The sequence below is a fragment of the Phocoena phocoena genome, chromosome 2 (assembly GCF_963924675.1).
Source record: "Phocoena phocoena chromosome 2, mPhoPho1.1, whole genome shotgun sequence".
In the NCBI taxonomy this organism is placed as follows: Eukaryota; Metazoa; Chordata; class Mammalia; order Artiodactyla; family Phocoenidae; genus Phocoena; species Phocoena phocoena.
The window spans coordinates 152,486,910-152,510,144 of NC_089220.1; the positions used below are offsets into that span (position 1 = coordinate 152,486,910).

Genomic DNA, 23,235 nt, shown 5'->3' on the forward strand with positions numbered 1-23,235 from the left:
TCATCAGTACTGGAAAACTTGCCACTGTCTGGTCCCAGACAAGCAGGGAGATAGGCATGGGTGGGACCCGATTATAGCATCTGTGGGAACCGTTATTCCTGGTCAGAGGATCACCTCCCTTGCTCTTGGCTTCCTCAGGCACTGGGAAGACCTCCACCCTGGTCAAGTACGCTGAGAAGTGGTCTGAGAGCAGGTTTCTGTACGTGACCTTCAACAAGAGCATCGCCAAGCAGGCCGAGCTCGTCTTCCCCAGCAATGTCATCTGCAAGACCTTCCACTCCATGGCCTATGGACACATCGGGCGCAAGTGAGCATCATGGTGCCACTGTTGCCATTACGTCCAGTTACTGCTCTCACGTTGCAGTCAGTACACCACAGTGACTCGGAGAAAACTTAGTGCTTTATCTTCACTTACAGGCAGGGAATATGGCCATAGATTGAGTAATTTTTACTTCACCCCATAGAGATATATTGCTACTGAGGGAAGCTTAACACTGTCTCACTGAGGGAGGCATTTTCATGTCTCTGGAACTGAGGCACAGAAGGTCAGAGTGACTTGTCTAAAGTTCAGGGCATCACCAGTCTGGCTGACCCATTCAGGCTTTCCTCAGAAGCTGGAGGGGAGAAGATGGGGCTGAGGGGCACTTGTTCCAGGCACCCAGGGCCTCTAAGCCGTGTCCCCTTGGACGAGAAAGCTTCAGGGAGCTTCGAGGGTCCCCCCCTGGGGCCTCCTGGAGTCTGGTCCACACCTTGGAACAGTGGTATCTGCTGTGAGCCACTTCGTCTCCTGGGTTATTAGATGTGAATTCTGGAAAGTGTAACGGAGCCCTTTCCTATCCTACGAGGACCTCACTCACCTCCTCAGGCTTTTTTTTGTCACCTGTATGTCCCACTTCCAGTGACCTGGTGGTGTCATTGGAGAGAAGGGGGCAGGCCTGGGGGAGACACTAAATCGCGAGTTGCCACAAAAGCCAACCCGGTGCCTTTGGGACGTGCGTTGCAGGTACCAATTGAAGAAGAAGTTGAATCTCTTCAAGTTAACCCCCTTCATGGTCAACTCTGTCCTCGCTGAAGGGAAGGGTGGCTTCATAAGGGCCAAGCTAGTTTGTAAGACTCTGGAAAACTTCTTTGCTTCGGCTGACGACGAGCTGACGATCGACCACGTGCCCATCTGGTGTAAGAACAGCCAGGGACAGAGAGTCATGGTCGAGCAGAGCGAGAAGCTGGTGAGTGTCTCAGTCCCTTTGGAGTTAGGGCTCGGGAGGAACAAGGGCTCGACACGGTGCCAGTTTGTACTGGTCTTTGATGTCTTTAGAGCTGCTGGCAGGAGGTAGAGGTGGAGGGGAGACCGTAGGCCGGTTGTGCTGGCTGCGAAGTGTACAGGGTTTTCTGTGAAGAGCACTCATCTTGCTTAGTCCTCAGCCTGGTCCTCCATTTCACAGATGGGGCTCCTGCCCAGGGTTTATAAGAGCTCGTCGTGGGGTCTGCTGGTCCAGGGTCTAAAGATGTGATTCTCTTTTCTAATTTTTATCAAGTCTTTTCAGTCATTGACCACACTTTTTATGAATTAACTGTCGGTCATAAATCTAGAGGAATCATCTAGCCTTTCTTGGTTCATCAGATGCTGTGCTCCCTGAGCGATGCTCTACCTCTGGGTGTGGTCCAGCCCCTGGCTTTTGCCCATCTGGGCGCCTGACGTTGACATGAGGCCCTCGTGGAGCCGGGGGAGGTCAGGGAGGGGCTGCCGTTCACCGTGAGCTGGGGCCTTTGCTTTGACCCCTGCACATGGACATGAACTCCTGATTTCAGGGTCGTGACCTTCACATCACCGTGTCACTTGCTTTCTAGAACGGTGTCCTCGAAGCGAGCCGACTTTGGGACAACATGCGGAAGCTGGGCGAGTGCAAGGAGGAGGCTTACCATATGACGCACGACGGTACGCATGCGCCCAGCCCTGAGCCCCGCCGTGGACCCTCCTCATTCCGATTTCTGACTCTTGTGCCCCTTCTTGTAGGCTACTTGAAACTCTGGCAGCTCAGCAAGCCTCTGCTGGCCTCTTTTGATGCCATCTTTGTGGACGAGGCCCAGGACTGTACCCCAGGTGATAAACCATTCAGGACACCAGTAGTCCCAAACACATAGCAACAGTGTTGTGAATGTGTAAGAGGACACGTGTGTGCATAAGTCGATGATTCTTGTCTGTCATGAGGAGGAGCACGTGACGCTTAGTCATTCAGAAACCCTTCGCTGTCTGACTGGATTTCAGCACTTGTCTCTCCACCCCCACCCTCACCCAAAGGAGACTTAATTTTCTCTGAATGTTTTGCTTGCGTTATTCTTAAAATATTGGCTGAGCCTAGGTCACCAGATGATTGGGTTGAGACTCATGTGGAGGGGGAAAAGGTAGTCAATTTAGAGTGAACAATTTGTGTTGTGTATTTTTCCAGTGGCTGATAGAAAATAGTGTGACTTGGTCATTTTGGGGCCTTAAATTATAATATCAGAGAAGATAACTTGCCTCATTTTATATTTGCCTATGTGGTTTCTTATACTCAATAATTTATTCAGGAGTAAAAATAATCTGCATTCGTAGGGTTAGAAGCTGTTTCTTTTGTTTGTTATAAAATCATTTCTTTGGACTGAGTGCACCTATGCTGGAGGGAAAGATAACTCTGTTGTCCAGTGTGCAAGCGTTTTCATCCTTTTCTGTCTTAAGTTTGGTTTCTTTTTGCTCCGTGGGTTGGTGTCGCTTCAGAGCCCTTACTTTCCATCTTCTTGGTCGCAGCGATCATGAACATAGTTCTGTCTCAGCCATGTGGGAAAATCTTCGTGGGGGACCCACACCAACAGATCTATACCTTCCGAGGTGCAGTCAACGCTCTGTTCACAGTCCCTCACACGCACGTCTTCTATCTCACACAGGTAAGCGCTGTCTTTGCTTCCCAGTCCCCAGACACGTATATACACACAAGCCTTGTGGCTCCCCACCCTGGTTCTCCAGTGTTGACTACGTGCCAGGGCCCGTGTAAGGCTTTTCATGAGGCTCACTGTGTGTAGCAAATCCGTGCCTCTAAGCAGTGGCTCTCCGTGGTTCTCAGGGGGTCTGCGAAGTCAAAACTGTTTTCATAATAGTTATCTGCCTCTTGCACTATGTTGACATTTGCACTGATGATGCAAAGTCAGTGGTGAGACTGTGGCTGAGAATCTCGGCTTCGGCACCAGCCAGTCCTAGCAGTTGCCTTATTCTTCACTGCAAGGCACTGAGTCAAAAAAGAAAGCAGGCAGTTCACTAAGAACATCTTTTGTTTTTAAGAGTACTATTTTTTTTTAATATTTATTTTTATTTATTATCTTCATTGTAGCACACAGGATCTTCTGGTTGCAGCATGCAAACTCTTAGTTGTGGCATGCCTATGGGATCTAATTCCCTGACCAGGGATCGAACCTGGGCCCCCTGCATTGGGGGCGCAGAGTCTTACCCACTGGACCACCAGGGAAGTCCCTACTAAGAACATCCTTGATGGCACAGGAAAAATGATTAATTTCATTACTGTAGACCCTTGAGTCTATCTCTCTCACAGTCTGTGTGATGAAATGGGAAGTAGGATGAAGTCCTTCTGCCCCTGCGGTGTGCTGCTGTCTGACCAGGAGCACTTTTGTGATTGTGTTGTGAGCTCCACCGCTGCTTCTTTCGTTTGTGTTTGAACAAGCAGTTGACGGACCAACTCTGGTTATTCAGACTTGGGGATTTGGCATTTTCTCAAAAACGCATGCTATGAGCTGTGACTTCAAGGAAAACAGCTGACGTATGTATTGCCGAAGATAAACTTCTTGCTTTCAAGTGAAATCCAGATTTTGGAAACCTTGTTTCCAGCATGAGCATGGCAACTCCTGGGGCCTTGATTATCTGGAAAAGCTGCTACACGTTCCTCCCCTTTTCAGCACTCATCTTTGTGAGGCTGTCACACCAGGCTGGATGCAGACAGAGCTCTGAGATTCGGCTGTCTTAAGCTGGGCACTAAAAACATTTGCAAAAATGTAAAAACAGTGCCACTCTTCTCTCTAACTTCTGTTTTGGAAAATACCATTAAAAAATTTTTTTTTTTATTTTTTGGCTGCGTCAGGTCTTGTTGCTGCGGGCGGGCTTTCTCTAGTTGCGGTGAGTGGGGGCTACTTTTTGTTGCAGTGTGCAGGCTTCTCATTGCGGTGGCTTCTCTTGTTGTGGAGCACGGGCTCTAGGCATGCGGGCTTCAGTAGTTGCAGCATGAGGGCTCAGTAGTTGCGGCGTGTGGGCTCTAGGGCACCGCCGTGGGCTCAGTAGTTGTGGCTCTCAGGCTCTAGAGTGCAGGCTCAGTAGTTGTGGTGCATGGGCTTAGTTGCTCCACGGCATGTGGATCTTCCCGGACCAAGGCTCGAACCCGTGTCCCCTGCACTGACAGGTGGATTCTTAACCACTGTGCCACCAGGGAAGTCCTGAATAATACCGTTTTAAAAATATGTTCTGTATGTTATCATGTAATGGGGTTATTGTTATATTGAAATGCACTAAAGTTGCTAATGTGGTAATTGTAGGTAGGTGCAACTCACGTAAATGATAAGCGTCTTTGGGTGCTCACTAATTTTTTAAAGTATGAGGAGTCCTGAGACTAAAAGGTGTGAAAACCACTGCTTTTAAGAAACTCACTTCTAGTGAGAGGATGTGAGACTGCCAGCGAAAGTGCCAGCGTCATCTAAACTGTGTTCTGTTCTTTTCTAGGAGGCCCTGTAGCCCACTCAGTGACCTTATTTCCTGGAGTTTCCCTTGTTTGCTGTAGTGACTTAGGGTGGTGTCAACCCAGAGGAATTATTATTTTTTTTTTTTTCCAGAGGAATTATTTTTAATAGACGTTTTTTAGTTTCAGATATATAGAAGAGTTGAGAAGATAGTATAGAAAGTTCTTACACATCCTACATTCAGTTTCCTTTATTATTCACGTCTTATATTCGTGTGGTACATTTGCTACAGTTAATGAACTACCGTGGATACATTATTATAAACTAAAGTCCATCGTTTATTCAGATCTCCTTGGTTTTTTGCCAAATGTCCTTTTTCTATTCCAGGATCTTATTCAGGTGGCCCTATCTGCATTCAGTTGTCAAGTCTTCTTAGGCTCCTATTGGCTGTGCTCTGTGGTTTCTCACACTTGTCTTTTTTTTGGACCTTGAAGAGGACTGGTTAGGTGTTCTGTCGGATACCACTCTGTTGGTGTTTGTCTGGTGGTTGCACTGATGTTTTGGGAGGAAGGCCTTGGAAGAAAAATTGCCATTTTCATTACAAGGTATTAGGGGCCCGTACTGTCAACGTGGTTTATTTATTTATTTATTTATTTAAAAAATATTTATTTATTTGGTTGCACTGGGTCTTAGTTACGGCAGGCGGGCTCCTTAGTTGTGACATGTGAACTCTCAGTTGGGGCATGCATATGGGATCTAGTTCCCCAACCAGGGATCGAACCTGGGCCCCCTGCATTGGGAGTGTGTAGTCTTACCCACTGCGCCACCAGGGAAGTCCCCCATCAACATGATTTATAACTGATGATGTTGTCTTGGTCCCCTGGCTGAAGTGGTGCTTGGCAGTTCCCTTCACTGTGAAGTGACTCCCCCCACCACCCCTCCACACTGTGTGCCTTGGAAGGAAGTCACTGCCCTCAGTGCTCACTTGGGAACAAGAGTTGGAGTGTCTACATAGATTATTCGGAATTCTTCTGCAAAGGAGATTTTGTGTCTTCTCTTCCATTTATTCATTTATTTATTTGTGTCAGTATGGACTCGTGGATCTTTATAATTTGAGTTACGGCTCACTTAGAATAGTTCTATAGCAACAAAGTACTGTTTGTTGAAAGTCTTGCTTTCCTTAGGCTGTGTTATTGATATTCACCAAAGTACATAATACTTCATTACCTTAAGTTGTAAGTGAATGGAAAAAGGCAATAAATACCACGAGTTTGGGCAAGAATGGTGTCTTTCCAGCTACAGTGGTCAAGGGATTAGTGTGTTGGGCCGCGTTTTGAAGTTACTGCCATGCAGCACGGCAGGGGGAGGGCAGGGAACGCTCAGGAAATGGTGATTAGTCCCGTGGCCGGTTATGTAGGGTTTGAATCGATGTTGAGGGAGCCTCAGGGGGCAGGGAGAGACCCCCTTCCTCCCTTAATTTTCTGTATAATATACGCTTCTTTGTTAGAGGCAGTTTGGAAGGAATGGTAGATTTGCTTAAAAGAAAAGTTTGCTGCTGGTCTCACGGAACGAAGGGGCTAAGGCTGTCCAGGCTGCGGGAGTCCTGAAAGTCCACACGTCACCTTTTCTTCGTGGAGTGCTCGTCCTTTTTGTGGCGAGGCACGGGGCTTGATGAACACATGAGGGAAAGATTCAAGTGGCAGAGGGAAAAGAGGCCAAGTTGGGAAGGCATGAGGTAGGGGTCTCTGAGCTGCGCTGGGAGCAGTGGTAAGAAAACGACTGTAGAAAGCATGGTGGAAGATTGTCAAGGTTTGGATTTGGGGGCAAGAGATAAAGAAAAGCAGGTAACTCTCAGGTTTCAAGATAGAAAATGCTATTCTGAAAACTTAGAATGGTGATTCCTTGCTTGCCAAACTCCTGTTCTGTGTAAGTCGGTTTACAGTAGGGAATTCCCAAGTACCCATTCCAGGTCGGGCGAGTCAGAGATGCTCAGTGGGGTTTGGCGAGGCCAGGCCTTGGCGGTGGTAGCAATGTGCTCACGTTCTTCAGGGGGTGTTAACTCCTTTCATTGTGTTGTTCTCCCACAGAGTTTTAGGTTTGGTGTGGAAATTGCCTATGTGGGAGCTACAATCTTGGATGTCTGCAAGCGAGTAAGAAAAAAGACTTTGGTTGGAGGCAACCATCAGAGTAAGGCTTTCAGTTACTCGTATTTTTACACAGATTAGCTTCCCTCTTTATCTGGATTTGCCCTAGAGTTTGTGCTCTCTCCCAAAAGGTGGCATTCGAGGTGACACGAAGGGGCAGGTGGCCCTGCTGTCCCGGACCAACGCCAACGTGTTTGATGAGGCCGTCCGGGTGACGGAAGGAGAAGTGCCTGCCCGGATCCACCTGATAGGGGTAGGAGTGCGTTTCTGTCCTCTGCTCTCGCCCGGAAACATCGCCGACACACAGAGCCGTTGAAAACGGCCCACATGTCCAGGCTTACTCTGCACACAGGCATTTGGGTTTGTGACTGTTCCCAAGCCTGCTCTGTGAAGTCCTTCCCCCTGGCCATTCTGGTCCAGCGAGTCCTGTAAAGTCTGGCCCAGCAAGGACTGTGGACCTTTTCCTCCGTTATTTAAAAAAAAAAAAAAGAATGCCCTTCTAACCTGTGTGCATGCGGGGCTGCCAGCTGCCTGTGAGTGTCCTGGGGTGTGATGATCGGTTGTGTAAGACAAGCGAGGTGAGGGCACAGCTGGGAGGTGCCCGGGGCTCCAGATGCAGAGTGGACACTGGTTCTAGCTCTGCTTCTTCACTAACTGTGTGTGGCTTGTGGCAGGCGACTCAGCCCCTCTGTCTCTGGGACAGCAACACTGCCTGTTTCACAGGGAAGCTAGGAGGGTTGAGTGACATGTGTACGGCGTTTTTAACTCTTGGAAGCAAGAGTTTTATGTCTAAGAGACGTTCACCCGTTCATGTATGAAAAAAATATTTTCTAGGGCCTACTATGTGTAGGCCCTCAGTACATACAGTAAGTGAATCAAAATAAAAAATTTCTGATGCTCCTTTTTTTAATTTATAAAGATTATGTAACCAAGTTACAGAAGTTTTGGAAATTAAAAGGAAAAAAATCACCCTTAATCTCAGTGTTTTATGTAAAAATTCTCATTTTTGCTAATTATTTATGTCTTTGGCCTTATAGTTGTGTATTTTTACACAATTGCATTTAGAGTGTACAAAAAAGAGTATGTGTTTTTTACTCCACCCACGAGCATATTTTCTCCCATGTTGCTACTTGAGTGACTTTACAATACTTTCTCAGTGGATGTAGCATAGTTTAGCCATCTTTGTTATTGTAAGGAAATGGTACTGTTGGAGCATCTTCCACGCCAGGCAGGATGTGAGCTTGTCCTCTCCCCTCTTTCACTCTCACATGTGTCATCCCGCTTGATCACTTCTGGTTACGTTATAATCTGTACTGTCTTATTTTGGTCTCAGTTTGATGTTAATGTTTTATGTGTCCCTTCCCCAAATGATCTAAACCCTTGGAGTGTGGAGCCTTTGTCCTGGGCCCCAGTCAGCGCTCAGTACACACTTCCCAGTAGAGGTGGGCTGAACTGGGAGGGTCAGGCCCTCTCCTCCAGCAGCTGACCTTTTAACAGATCCAGTACCTGTAGACAGTCTAGTTCTTTCCTCAGAAGGAACAGCGGCGAGTGTTTGTGCTCCACACTCAGTATTCAGGTCTCATCTGTCTTCTTTGCTGCAGCTGTTTTATATTCGTGGAAGGTAGATGATTTAAATTGCCTTCTTTGACATGAAAGCAACATGCAGCTAGTTCTTGCCTTTTTTTTAAACGTAGGAGAAGTCTGAGGGAGCAGCCAGAGCTTAGCACTGGGCCATCCCGAGTTTGCAGGCTGCGTTGCAACCTCTGCTTTTGTGCGTAATGAAGGTTCCCACTCGATGTCTTTATGCTTTGGGTGCAATTTGAGATCTGTTTCCAAAAAAAGGGTCTCATTTCAAAATCCCACCTCTACGTTTGCTTTACTTTGTCCTGTTAACAACAGTAACAAAAATAAAACAAAACTAAAAACAAAACACCAAAAAATTCCCACCGAAAAACTTTTACAGGGGATTAAATCATTTGGATTGGACAGAATCATTGATATTTGGACGCTTCTTCAGCCGGAGGAAGAACGGAAGAGACGTGAGTGTCCTCCTTGCTGCGTGGGGTGGACGCAGGCACACAGTGGCGGGGTGGAGGCGGGCGGGCAGGTTCTGAGTCAGTTCCCGTTTGCTCTGGAGGAGCCAGTGTGGCTTCTTCTCATCAGCGGTGGGATGCCAGAGACCTCCTGTTTTCAGACACACCGATGGCTCTTTCCAGACCCTTTTCTCAGGAGTCTAAGTTTCTCTGTCACGCTGGCCCCTAGGCCATCTTCCCCACCATCTTTCTGTCTGCCCGGGTGACCTCACACACCGAGACTTCTGCATGGGCCCCATGTGATCCTTTCTAATTTTCTGTAGTGCTTTCGTTTTTTCGTTACTGCACAATTTCGAGTCCCTGAGAAGCAGACAAGGATGTCAGCAGGGCTCTTGACCCTGAGTTTGGAGCTGGAGGGGCTATGGCACAGGTCACTGCGCTGACTTGCCCAGGCACCCACGGCAGGTTAGTGATGCCGTTGAGCCTGGACCTGGGTCTCTAGCTCTGAGACCATTCGTTTATCATGTGGTCAGTTAGGAGTGCACGTCGGTGCAGCCTGTGTCACCTTGACTCCTACGCCTGTTCCCTCTAGGAAACCTCGTCGTTAAAGACAGGTTCATCAGAAGGTGGGTGCACAGAGAGGGCTTCAGTGGCTTCAAGCGGTATGTGACTGCGGCCGAGGACAAGGAGCTGGAAGCCAAGATTGCGGTCGTGGAGAAGTACAACATCCGGATTCCAGAGCTGGTGGAAAGGATAGAGAGATGCCACATAGAGGACTTGGACTTTGCAGGTGAGGGACACGGGGGCTCTTCACTTCCCCCTGGGGACGGGGGCAGCCCGCCTCCGGTGCCTCTTGCCAGCGTGGACATCATGGGTGACCAGGGGCGGCTGTGTCAATGGAACAAGGCTGCTGTTCTCCTGTGGCCTCTTTATTTCTGTTCTACTTCCAGCCCGTAGAAGGGGCTCCTGAGTCCCATCTCTGCTAGCGGCTGACCCTTGGCAAACCCCCAGCCTCTTCTGGGCCTCTGTCCCCTCGTGCGTAGGAAGCAGGCGGTGGGCAGCCGCCATGAGCTCTGGACTGGAACTCGGCCGTGTTCGCAACACCTGCAACGAATTTCTACTTTCCCCTCGTCTTTTTTTTGTCTCCCTTTTTTTGTCTGACTGAGGTTTCCTCTTTCCCCCTTTCTGCAGAGCCGCACCCAGGCAAGAAAACGTAATTAGCATTTTGGGAGTGGTGGGAAGTGTAAGCTTTTCACCTCTTTCCTTTCTTTCCCAGTCACCCCCTCATCTGCCCGTCCGCTGTGTTTCTGTTCCAGAGTACATCTTGGGCACTGTGCACAAGGCCAAAGGCCTGGAGTTTGACACTGTGCATGTCCTAGATGATTTCGTGAAAGTGCCTTGTGCTAGGCACAACCTCGCTCAGCTGCCCCACTTCAGAGTCGGTAAGGAGACCGCTGGCGCCTCACTGCAGGGCTGCCTTGCTTTTTCTTGCACGGTGTGGCTCCTTGGAAGGATGCTTCTAGAACAAGAAAATCCTCCTGCTCCTAAATTTGTTGTTTTTAGACTGTGTGTTTAGAAAAACTGAGCCTCTAGGGTCCACCTCCCTCAGGGCTGCTCGGAGGGCAGCTGTGTTTATTGCATCCTGTTTAACCTGCACCGGCTCTTCAGCTGTGGGTTTTTCCCCATCAGACAGAAGCTCTAAAACAGTTTACCTGCTCACCAAGGTGTTTTTTCTTTAATTAATTCTCCTTTTTATTAAAGAGGCCGGAAAATCATACAAGGGATTAGTGTAAGCACTCTATCATTTGTCTGCTTTTGTATCAGTTTATACTCAAGGCTACCTGTTAAACTCTAAGCATCAGTGCTGTTTTTTTTTTTTTTTTTTTTTTTTTTTTGTGGTACGCGGACCTCTCACTGTTGTGGCCTCTCCCGTGGCGGAGCACAGGCTCCGGACGCGCAGGCTCAGCGGCCATGGCTCACGGGCCCAGCCGCTCTGCGGCATGTGGGATCTTCCCGGACCGGGGCACGAACCCGTGTCCCCTGCATCGGCAGGCGGACTCTCAACCACTTGCGCCACCAGGGAAGCCCAGTGTTGTTGTTTTGGTTTTAAGTCTTATAATAAAACCATTTGAGGTTTTCCCACAAACAGACGAACAAAAGCTCTCTGTTAGTCATGGAGTCAAAATGTGGGTGTTCTGTGCCCCTAGTCTGTTAGAGTTTTGTTTCTTTTCAGAGTTGGTGTTTGTAGGAAAATTTTGCTTATAAAGCCAGCAAATCCTGAGGGTTTTTTGGGGCGATGGGGAGTAGTAAATTTTTTTTTTTGGCTGTGTTGGGTCTTCGTTGCTGCACGCGGGCTTTGCACACGGGCTTTCTCTACTTGCGGTGAGCAGGGGCTGCTCTTTGTTGTGGTGCATGGGCTTCTCATTGCAGTGGCTTCTCTTGTTGCGGAGCACGGGCTCTAGGCGCACAGGCTTCAGTAGTTGCAGCACGTGGGCTCAGTAATTGCGGCACAGGTTCTAGGGCGTGTGGGCTTCAGTAGTTGAGGCATGTGGGCGCAGTAGTTGTGGCGCGGGCTCTAGGATGCATGGACTTCAGTAGTTGTGGCGCATGGGTTCAGTAATTGTGGCTTGTGGGCTCTCGAGCACAGGCTCCGTAGTTGTGGTGCATGGGCTTCAATAGTTATGGCTTGCAGGCTCTTGAGCTCAGGTTCATTAGGTGTGGCACATGGGCTTAGTTGCTCCACGGCATGTGGGATCTTCCCGGACCAGGGATCGGACCCGTGTCCCCTGCATTGGCAGGCAGATTCTTAACCACTGCGCCACCAGGGAAGACCCGAATAGTAAACATTTAGATAAGAATATAAATTTCTGTAAGCAGGCTTCCGTGTTGATATTTTTTCCCCCTTTGCTTTCTGCAGAGTCGTTTTCTGAGGACGAGTGGAATTTACTGTATGTAGCAGTAACTCGCGCCAGGAAGCGTCTCATCATGACCAGGTCACTGGAGAACATCTTGACTTTGGCTGGGGTAAGAGGACAGCATGAGTTAATTTAACAATGTCCGGATTTTACCGGTTTGAATAAGGGATCAGCCAACCCGGGGCCTTCGAGGCTTTTGGTTGGGGGTCTGCATCAGAAGAGAGAGGCTTCTCTTTCTTGGGTGCTTGGAGGCCGATTGCCAGTGGGGGAGGGTCCTTCCTAACCACAGAAACAAAAACCTGGGTTCTTTTCTACGTTCTTTCCTGAGTCAGTTTTAAAAGTTCTTTTTAAACACTAACTGCGCTCACGTCTTTGGTGAGTTCTCCCTGCTGGGTTAGCGCTCAGCACTCTTTGGGAAGAACAGCAGGAATGTCCTCTGGGTCTGCACGCCCTCCTCCTGCTCCCTGGTCCCTTTTGGAATGGTGGACTCCAGACTTGGACAGAATGTGTCCTGCCAGGGAGAGCGCGTGTTCAGGCACCTGTCCTTGTCACTGGTGAGAAGCAGGAAAGTGTCAGCCCTCCCTCTTTACCCCTCACAGACCAGCCCCCTCCCCCACCCCCTCATTTCCACGTCTTTTCTGCCTTTCAAGGTCTAGAGGATAAGCTGTTCAGTTTTTTCAACCCTCTTGGGTTGAAACTAGAACAGAAATTTGAGCTAATGGTTACTACTTCGTCTGTCTTTCCCTGAAGCAAAGCTTCTTAAGCCTGAAACATAAAACTTACACGTAAAAGAGACTGTAAATATTCTTTTTTTTTTTTTCCTTTTGGCTGTGCTGCATGGCTTGCAGGATCTTAGTTCCCTGACCAGGGATTGAACCCTGCATTGGAAGTCTTAACCACCAGATCGCCAGGGAAGTCCCTATAAATACTCTTTTTTCCTTAGCCGTCTCCCAAACGTGTGAGGTTTTGTACAGTAGGAGGATTTAGTCCAAGTGCTGTAGTGTGTGTTCTCTCAGAGGTGAGAACACTGGGAGCCGTGGAATCTCAGCTTTGCTGCTCACAGCTTGGGGCCTGGGCTGGGGGAGATGGGGGGCAGTGGTCCTTTCTAGTAAGTGGTGTCCACAGTCTCAGAGTTGGTAAGTGGTGGTAACACAGAACCCTGATGCTCATAATCGAATATCTGTTGAGTGTCTGATGTGTTCCAAGTGTGTGTCTAGGCCCTGGGGTATGATAGTGGGCCGGAGAAATTCCTCCCCTCACAGAGCCTGAGTTCTAAGACGAGAGATAGATGGTAAACAAGTTAGCAAATAGCATTTCTCTTCACATTCTTGAGGAAGAGTGTGTCCGCGCTTAAAAGGGAGAAATTGCAGATGAATATGCTGCATGACCTGTCGTGGCCGCAAAAGCTTCCTGTGTGAGACTGATGACCTTGCATTTTTATTGCACTTTTCTCTGAACCCTCTCTGGCACTTGTCTTCCATGCCTCTCGAAGACAGGCCTGTTTGGCCATAAGAATGTTTCTGGAATTTGAAGTCAGCTGCATGCTTCCCCAGCAGCGTTGCTTCGCCTGGGCCTCGCTGTGTGTAACAGCTAATGTGTCAGCGCTTAGAACTGTAAGCCTTTTTCTTTGGCTGCACCCTTGGTGGCACCTGGGTCACCCAGTGGAGTTTCCAGAGATGACTTAGAGCAGAGTGCTGCCATCTCTTTCTGTCAAGGGCCAGACGGTAAATATCTGAGGCTTTGCAGGCCTGCAGTTTCTGCTGCGTCTTCTCAACTCTGCTACCACAGCAAAGAGAGCTGTGGGCCATCTGTTAACAAACGGTGGGCCACGTCCCAATAAAACTTTATTGACAGCAGCAGACGCTGGTCTGGATTTGGCCCCTGGTTGCAGTTTGCTGACTCCTAGTGTAGAGATAAGCATGGCTTTTTTTAACCTCTAAAACCAGTACCCTAGGGAGTGAAGTAGGAGAGTAATTTTTATGTACAAATAATCTGTACCTACTGTGTGAGTTTTTGCATAAACTTTGATCATAAGTAATTTTTTTTAGAACCTGTAGTATGGTTTTCTTGTAGAACCTGTGTTATGGTAGTGGTTAGATCTGTAACAGAAGCAGATTGTCACATCCGTGACTTTTTTTTTTTTTGTGTGGTATGTGGGCCTCCCACTGTCGCGGCCCCTCCCACTGTGGAGCACAGGCTCTGGACGCACAGGCTCAGCGGCCATGCCTCACAGGCCCAGCTGCTCCGTGGCATGTGGGATCTTCCCGGACCGGGCCACGAAGCCGTGTCCCTTGCATCGGCAGGCGGACTCTCAACCACTGTGCCACCAGGGAAGCCCTCATCCATGTGAATGGAGGTCTTGTAGAGCAGTGATACTTCACAACATGGGCTACATAAGGAAAATTTTGAGACGTTTTAAAGTTGAGAAAATGGTATATCGAATTTCCGTGTACAAATCACCCATGTGTATATTTGGAGTCCACGTCTCTAAAACACCCTGGACCTTTCTCTCGTAACCACGGTCCCATTTTATATCTTATAAAATTTATGGTGGTTCCTTATGGGCTCTACTACCCATTCTGCAGTCATACTTCTATGATTATCTCAGAAATGTCTTTTACAGTTGATTTGTTCAAATTAGGACCCAAACGCATGTTTGGTTATAAGGTCTTTTAAGCTTCTTAATTTAGAGCAGCCCAGGACCCCCTGCGTCCTTTCTGACGCTCCTGTCTTTTTGTGGAAACCGAGTTGGTTGTTCCCCAGAACGTCTCCCATTCTGGGTTTGTTCTGCTGTCCCCTGCCCTGGGCTCCCCATCACTGGAAGTCACTGCAGGGGCATGACTGGATTTGGGTCTAACTGTTCTGGCCAGAATCCTCCATGGGGGGTGGGGTGGGCAGGGGGCTTTGCTTTGTGTTGCATCCCATCAGGAGGCAGTGATTTCAGATTCCCTCCCTCTTAGTGATGCTCAGACTGTTTACCTTTTTAGTAGACAGGGCTAGGAAATCCGTATTTTTGAAAAGAAAAATCAACAGTTCTGATTATTATCATACTGATAATTCCAATCGCAATTCTTAATTTAAACTTCTTGTTGTTAAACGTGACACATGTATAAAACACACGGGCGGGTGCAACTAGGGGTGAGGTGGGCGTCCACCCAGGTCAGGAGAGTGGGTCTGCCAGCTGTCCCCACTGCCTTCCTGGTGGCCTCACAGCCAGCACCCCCACCCCACCCCCACCCCCGGGAGTAGCCACTGCCCCAGCTGTGACCACAAGCACTTTCTCACTTCTCCTCAGAGTTTTTTGCCGAGTGTGCACCACAGACAGTGAAAACCTTTTCTTCACCTGCTGTCCTTCTGCTCCCGTTTCGTGAGGCTGCTCTGTGTCCGCACTGTTGGAGCCGGTGGCCAATTACATTTATAAACCTCATCACTTGTGGTTTTCCAGCCCAATCAGATTTAACCTTTAAGGATTTTTACTTCTTTTAAATGCTTGAATATTTTCTCTTACACTGAAAATCTTGGTTCCGAACAGTATTTATTACTTACTTATTTATACTATTCTGTGTATAAAAGTTTTAATGTAATACCAGTATTACTGTTGGCAGAATACTGTATGGAATTTAAGATTTCCTACCAGCTCTGTTTCCCCACATTCCACTGAGGATGTGCAGTCAGAAGAGCATGTTCTGAAGGTGCCTGAGATGAGTCTTTTCCTCTTTGTGTGGTTTGATCACCAGTTTAATTGCAGGCAGATATGTTTCTTTGTCTACACTTCCTGAAAGAATTGCTTTCCTGTTTGATTATCTTTTTTGAATGTATAAAACTTACGTTTTCAAAGTGAAAACTTTGTAACACATGTATCCCCGAGAAGTCTCATTCCCTCCCTGTCTCCTGCAGACTTTCTCTCCCTCCATTGTTGATAGCTACTTTTTATTTATTTTTAAATTTTTGGCTGCGTTGGGTCTTCGTTGCTGTGCACGGGCTTTCTCTAGTTGCGGCGAGCGGGGGCTGCTATTCGTTGTGGTACGCAGGCTTCTCATTGCAGTGGCTTCTCTTGTTGTGGAGCAAGGGCTCTAGGCGCGCAGGCTTCAGTGGTTGCAGCACGCGGACTCAGTAGTTGTGGCATGTGGGCCCTAGAGCACGTGGGCTTCAGTAGTTGCGGCATGCGGGCCCTAGGGCGCAGGCTCAGTAGTTGTGGCACACGGGCTTAGTTGCCCTGTGGCATGTGGGATCTTCCCAGACCGGGGATCGAAGCCATGTCCCCTGCATTGGCAGGTGGATTCTTAACCACTGTGCCAACCAGGGAAGTCCCAATAGCTAGTTTTTAAAAATTAGTGTTTGATTTATCCTTCAGTATTTCTTTTTGCAAATATTGGCAGATATGTATATATATATTCTTCTGTTCTCCTTTTTCACAGAAAGTAGCATTCTGTAATATTCTTTACCTCACTTTGTCACCGAGAAATAGACATGGAAATCACTCTTTATTAGTTCCTTTTTTTTTAATACATCTTTTTAATAAATCTTTACTGGAGTATAATTGCTTCACAATGTTGTGTTAGTTTCTGCTGTATAACAAAGTGAATCAGTTATATGCACACACATATCCCATATCCCCTCCCTCTTGCGTCTCCCTCCCACCCTCCCTATCCCACCCCACTAGGTCATCACAAAGTACCGAGCTGATCTCCATGAGCTGTGCAGTAGCTTCGCACCAGCCATCCATTTTACATTTGGTAGTGTATGTATGTCAGTGCTACTCGCTGACTGCATCCCAGCTTCCCCTTCCCCCCTGGGTCCTCAATCTGTTCTCAACGTCTGCATCTTTATTCCTGCCCTACCACTAGGTTAATCAGTACCATTTTTCTAGATTCCATATATATGTGTTAGCATACAGTATTTGCTTTTCTCTTTCTGACTTACTTCACTCTGTATGACAGACTCTGGGTCCATCCACCTCACTACAAATAACCCATTTTCATTCCTTTTTATGACTGAGTAATATTCCATTGTATATACATGCCACATCTTCTTTATCCATTCATCTGTTGATGGACATTTAGGTTGTTTCCATGTCCTGGCTATTGTAAATAGTGCTGCAATGAACATTGTGGTACATGTTATCTTTTTGAATTATGGTTTTCTCAGGGCTATATACCCAGTACTAGGATTGCTGGGTGATATGGTAGTTCTGTTTTTAGTTTTTTTTTTTTTTTTTTTTTTTTTTTTGCGCTACGCGGGCCTCTCACTGCTGTGGCCTCTCCCGTTGCGGAGCACAGGCTCCGAACGTGCAGGCTCAGCGGCCATGGCCCACGGGCCCAGCCGCTCTGCGGCATGTGGGACCCTCCCGGACCAGGGCATGAACCTGTGTCCCCTGCATTGGCAGGTGGACTCTCAACCACTGCGCCACCAGGGAAGCCCTGGTTTTAGTTTTTTAAAGAAGCTATATACTGTTCTCCATAGTGGCTGTATCAATTTACATTCCCACCAACAGTGCAGGAGGGTTCTCTTTTCTCCACACCCTCTCCAGCATTTATTGTTTCTAGATTTTTTGATGCTGGCTCTTTATCAGTTTCTAAAGCTCTTTCTCCTTTTTATAGCTGAGTAGTATTCACTGTGTCCATTTATCATGATTTATGTAGCTCCTCGCTGATGGGTATTGGGTTCTTTCCAATCTTTTGGTTTTAAAACTAATGCCACAATGCATACTCTTATGCACAAGTCATGTTCTGTTTTTGCCAGTGCTTCTTGGGGATACATTTCTATAGTCTAAATTTCTGGATCAAGGGTAAATGGATATGTCATTTTTCTAGATATTGCTAAATTCATCACATGGATTTTATACCTTAGAGTCCCACAAGTTATGTATTAGAGTCTAATAGGCTTTTTAAAACTAACTGGAAGCTTATCAGTTGGTCACTGCATATATTTTATGGGGAAAATGAATTTTCTTCATGGAAAAAAGAACACAGACTCTAGAGAAATACTTCCCCCTTACTGAGGCTGGGCTGGGAAACATCTGTTGGCCCACAGGGTGGGGGGCTCTGAGGAAACCCCGGAAATATTGCCCATTTGCATGACTAGATGTTTCTAAGTCTGAAGGACCTTGCGTGAGGACTTCTGCTTTTTCTTTATCGCAGCTGCAATATGAACCAGTTTGGGTGCATCCTGTTTCAGAAGTGGCTAAGTCTACCCTCAGCTCATGGGGGATCTTGGAGGTTCTGGAGGGAGAGAGGAGGGTAGTCACTGGAGAAGGTGAAAGCATGTCGTGCCTGGTGAGGATTTAGAACAAAAGGGAGCCCTTGTTTCCTGCTACCTTATCACCTGTAAGGTGATGAGCCATCCTGGTCTCCCCTGTAACCAAAAGTAGGGCAGGCAGACTCCTTTTTCTCTGACCCCCATAGAAAATCTAGGTAAACACCTTTTGTTTCTTTAAGTTTTGAGGAAGCGAGGGGATCATTACATTATTGAATTATTAAATGACGTGGAGTTATGCTGGTTGCTCAAAGACGCTTCTCAGCCTCAGCATCTTGGATTCTGAACCCAGCGCTCACGGGTCTCTCCTTAGAACAGGGCCTGCACAGAGTCAGCACTCAGTGCGCATTTGTGGGATGAGGGACAGCAGCATCCCCTCCTGTTGAGAAGCTTTGCGGGGCCAGTTCTACAGGTCCGGGTCAGACTGGGTCCTCCACGTGGGCGCTCTGAGACCTTGGCAAGTTACTCATTGCTCTGTACCTCTGTTTCCTAGTCTGTAATACTGGCAAAACGGCGATCACCACACCTCAGAGGAGACGGTTAGAGAAGGGTTGTGATGAGCTGATGAGATAACTGCATTACAGTCGATTGGGAGAAGCGTCAGGGTCCTCAGTGATGGCTACTTGTCTTTGAGACGTTGACCTCCAGGGACAGGGGCCGAGGGAGGCCTGGCATTTAGGAGGAGATTAATAATAAGCAGGACATATAATAGTAAATCATAAAACAGGTAAATCTGATTGCATCGAGATGTAAAGCTTCAGTGTGATAAAGTAACAGCTAACATATAGTTAACCCTTAAAAAAAACATCTTTCGTGGCAGTTGTCGTTTTGCCAGTTTTACTGATAAGAAAACTGAGGCACCGAGTAGAATCACCTGCCCAAAGGTGCACTACCCCAAAGTGGGTAGACTGGGCTGTGAACTGAGGTGAGTCTGCAGGGCCTGTGCCCTTCACCGTGCCGGCCGCTGCTTTGCATGAAGTTAAAAGGCCCGTCACGGAGTGGAGGGGACACTTCCCCCATCCGTCCTGCATGTGCTTACTAAGCGCAGCTGTACTCAGCACTGTACTGGGCACAGTGCTGAGGTTGTGGGCATGAGCCAAGCATAACTCTGCCCTCCTTGAGCTTATGTGCTTGTGGAAAAGAGGACCCACACAGTCATAAAGAACTGCACATTCCTGAGACACAGGCAACCTAGTGGGTAAATGGGCAAAGGAAGCCCCAGGGGCCAGGGAATCTGTTAAAAAATTTATATTTATGCAACCTCCTTGATGGTCAGGGAAATGCAACCTAAAATTGTCTGATGGGTGAGAATGAAGAAGTCTGTCCTTTCAGATTCTGGCCAGGATGGTCGGGGGTGGGCACTGGTTCTCAAAGTGTGGTCAGAGGAACCTTTTGGGAACCTTTCACAATACACACTGTACGTGTACTCCGTGCTCTTCTCATAATACTGGGTAGTTACTTGCCCTGAAACCTCAGTGTTCTCACAAGTGTACAGTGGAGTTTTCCAGAGGCCACATGGCATGTCGTCACCACAGATTGAACCCAGAGGCAGAGATGGGAGCCCAGTTGCCTTCTTTTAAGCTGGACATGAAAGAGATTTGCAAAAATGTATAGCAATGCTACTCTTCTCGTTAAAGTTTTTTTTTTTTTTAATAAAAACCCTGCAATTATTTGAGCCATTATTTAAGTGTTACAGGCAGTAGAACACAACGCCTAATTGACATATTAGCTGTCCAGTCTGTTTATTTACTTTTATTGAGCTGGTTTGTTTTCATGGTACCCTTTGTTTTTTTTCTTTTTTGGCCACACTGCACGGCATGTGGGATCTTAGTTCCCCAACCAGGGATTGAACCCGCGCCCCCTGCATTGAAAGGCAGAGTGTTAACCACTGGACTGCTGGGGAAGTCCCTTGTTAAGGTTTTTATTTTTAATACAATTGTTTTTCATAAAAATATACAGGTTAACATATGATAGGTTTATTATGTTTTAAATGAATTAATAAACATTTTAAAACGTTTGGGACTTCCCTGGCGGTGCAGTGGTTAAGACTCCAGGCTCCCAATGCAGGGGGCCTGGGTTCGATCCCTGGTCAGGGAGCTAGATCCTACATGCATGCCGCAACTAAGAGTTCGCATGCGTCAACTAAGGAGCCCATGGGCCTCAACTAAGACCCGGCACAACCAAAAGACAAAAGTTTAAATTTCTTATCAGGTAAACATTAGTAGCTCTAACTCATGGAAGCAATACCTCTTTGGAGCCTTTAATGTTTATTAGTGTAAAGGAGTCCCGAGACCAAAATGTTTGAAAACCACTGCTCTGCAGCAGTGTTTTTCCAACTGTAGATTGCAATTTATTAACGATTTAGGAACCTAGTTAGTGGGTTATGATGATCTTTAAAAAAAAAAAAAAAAGGGAAGTGGAGTAAAGTCTAAAGGAGGAATCAGTCCACAGCATGTGAGGTTACATACTATTTTGTGAAACTGATTTCAGTCTTTCATACATGCATTTGTGTGTATGTAGAATTGTAATGCTGAGTGGATTTCTTGGCGTGGATCGGGGTCAGAAAAGGTAGAAAGCCCTGGAGGATCTCTTGCATGTGTGGGCGGGAAATCATGTACAAGGATGTTCATTGCTGCGTTGTTGGAAATAATTTGGTAACATCAGTCTCCACACAAAGGGACTGTCTTAATAAAATGTGGGAGAGTGAGATGATTGAATCCTGTACAGCACTTAAAAGAAATGTACTAGGGCTTCCCTGGTGGTGCAGTGGTTGAGAGTCCACCTGCCGATGCAGGGGACACGGGTTTGTGCCCCGCTCCGGGAAGATCCCACACGCCGCGGAGCGGCTGGGCCCGTGAGCCATGGCCGCTGAGCCTGCGCATCCGGAGCCTGTGCTCCGCAGCGGGAGAGGCCACAACAGTGAGAGGCCCACATACCGCAAAAACAAAAACAAACAGACAAAAAAAACCAAAAAGAAATGTACTAGATGAGAAGCAAACTAACAGTATAACACTTACGTAAATAAATACCTATAAGATGACACCTTATGTTCTTAGAAATATACGTTAAGTGTAAAGCCAGTTTAGAATGGATTGGAAAGGATTCATGCCAGATTCATGATGCTGCTTTCCCCTAGGGAGGGAATGTGATGACAGATGGGCAAAGGGGACTCCAAGAAAATCTCTAATTTTATTTTAGAAAGGATTTCCCACAGTTAGATTGGGAACACTAGTGTTTATTTATTTTCTGTTCTTTCCTAAAGCAGGTAGCCAGATCCTGAAAGAGAGAAAAACCATATAAATCAGAACTTTGGACACGGATTTTGCAAAAATTGGATAAATAGCCAGTTGTAATCCAAAAAAACATGAAATCATAATTATTTTGTCAGCAAGTATTTGCAGTCTTACTGGTATGCCAGAACCTTGTTAGCCTCCTGTGGGGCAGCAGCAGACCAGACCCTGGTCCCTGTTCTCATGGCATTTCCCGTCTGGTGTTTGATCTGGGTGCCCATTGTGTGCAGTGGCTGAGCACTTAGCTCTCGGTGTTGTGTGTCTTCCTCACAACAGCCGGGTGAAGTGGGTGCTGGCTTCTGTGCATTTTACAGATGGAGAAACTGGGGTTTAGAGAGTTTGAGTGTTTGCCCCCTAGGACAGCCAAAGACTTGCGAGATGGTAGTGGGCAGGACTGATGTGGGCAGGTCTTTTAAGCTCATCTGGGCTGTAAAGAGAATATACAAGTCATCCTTAATGATTCAGGCACAGGTCAGCCTAAGATAAAATCCAGAAATAGTCCTGAAATATCATTATAGCCAACAGTTTCACATTTGTCCATTAAACCTTTCCTTTTTAAACTGGCCGTTTTAGCAAGAATCTAGCTAGACTGGGTCCAGCTGTGAGTGTTCTCTTGGAGACGGTGTTACAGGCAGGAGGAAGGTAGAGAAACGGAGGGAAGATGCAGGGGTCAGTGCTCTTCTCATTCCGGGACTTGTGCAAGGTCTACAGAGTGTTGACAGCCCTCAGCTGTTGGGGTGTCCAAGTAGGAAGTGGCAGAGGCATTGCTGTGACTCTTGTCCTCACTCTTTCCTTCCCAGGAGTATTTCTTGCAAGCAGAGCTGACAAGTAATGTTTTGAAGACAGGCGTGGTCCGCTGCTGCGTGGGGCAGTGCAGCAACGCCATCCCCATGGACACCGTGCTCACCATGCGGAAGCTGCCCATCACCTATGTACGTGTCTTGGCCACGACCTCTGCTCTCCGTAGGATTTAGTTCATTCGTCTTTGTGCCCATCTGGGTTGTGGGTGAGGGAGGTGAATGGGAAGCTCGTCCAGTCCTTCCACAAGGAAGGCCCAGAGGTGTCTGGTGGGCCTCAGTGTCACAGACGCTGGACACAGTGGGGCCAGGCTGGGTGACCACAGTCTGGGAGGTGGGCTTGTGTGGACACTCAGATGAGGACAATTTACCTGGGGGCCCAGTTAGGTTTTTCTTGGCTCTTCATCCCTTGCCTTGATACGTTCTGGGGGATTTGATAGAGCAGAGTCCACCCTGGGCACTTGTGCTGGGAGAGGTACGGCCTCAGGGCCACACAGGCGGGTCTGAAAGCATCAGTCATGATGGCAGTGCTGGTGGTGGTTGGTTCACGCTTCTTGGTGGGAAACGCTTGCCCTTCAGTTGTTCCCCCTGCTCCCTTTTTCTCATCCTGCCCTGCAGAGCAACAGGAAGGAAAACAAGGGTGGGTACCTGTGCCACTCATGTGCGGAGCAGCGCATTGGGCCGCTGGCCTTCCTGACTGCCTCCCCCGAGCAGGTGCGCGCCATGGACCGCACCGTGGAGAACATCGTGCTGCCCCGGCATGAGGCCCTGCTCTTCCTCGTCTTCTGAGGTGCAGGGAGCTCTCTCCTCCGGCCGGGATGCTGGGCAGACTCCTGCCTCCGTGGACGGCGGCATGGGGGGCTCCCTCCCCGAGACCGGACTCACTCACAGAGCATCTTCTGAGGAAGATGAAGCCGACTGGAGCTGGACTTGCCGTGTCTCCACCCCTGGAGGTAGCCAGACCCCACTGCCCCTCCTCCACCCCAGCAGGCCGGGGATGCAGGGGATGGTCTTTTGATAAAAAAAAAAAGAAAAAAAAAAGAAAAATTATGTATTTAAACTTTTATTACAAGGTTTCGATTAAACAG

At 47.7% G+C, this 23,235-nt stretch overlaps 1 protein-coding gene across 2 annotated transcripts in view; it reads left to right on the forward strand.

The window, feature by feature from the left end:
• Positions 1-22,936, forward strand: part of FBH1 (F-box DNA helicase 1) — a 33,519-nt gene extending 10,583 nt beyond the window's left edge. Inside the window, exons 8-20 of one of the 2 annotated variants that reach the window (XM_065870879.1) lie at positions 139-307; positions 1,004-1,226; positions 1,849-1,936; positions 2,015-2,101; positions 2,786-2,922; positions 6,801-6,900; positions 6,989-7,110; positions 8,821-8,896; positions 9,483-9,680; positions 10,207-10,332; positions 11,808-11,914; positions 22,151-22,282; positions 22,766-22,936. In XM_065870879.1, coding sequence (XP_065726951.1) covers positions 139-307; positions 1,004-1,226; positions 1,849-1,936; positions 2,015-2,101; positions 2,786-2,922; positions 6,801-6,900; positions 6,989-7,110; positions 8,821-8,896; positions 9,483-9,680; positions 10,207-10,332; positions 11,808-11,914; positions 22,151-22,282; positions 22,766-22,936 — 1,736 coding nt within the window. Of the gene's footprint in view, positions 1-138; positions 308-1,003; positions 1,227-1,848; positions 1,937-2,014; positions 2,102-2,785; positions 2,923-6,800; positions 6,901-6,988; positions 7,111-8,820; positions 8,897-9,482; positions 9,723-10,206; positions 10,333-11,807; positions 11,915-22,150; positions 22,283-22,765 lie in introns of both variants that reach the window. The other variant, XM_065870878.1, reaches the window with a different exon arrangement.
• The last annotated feature ends 299 nt before the right edge of the window (positions 22,937-23,235 follow it).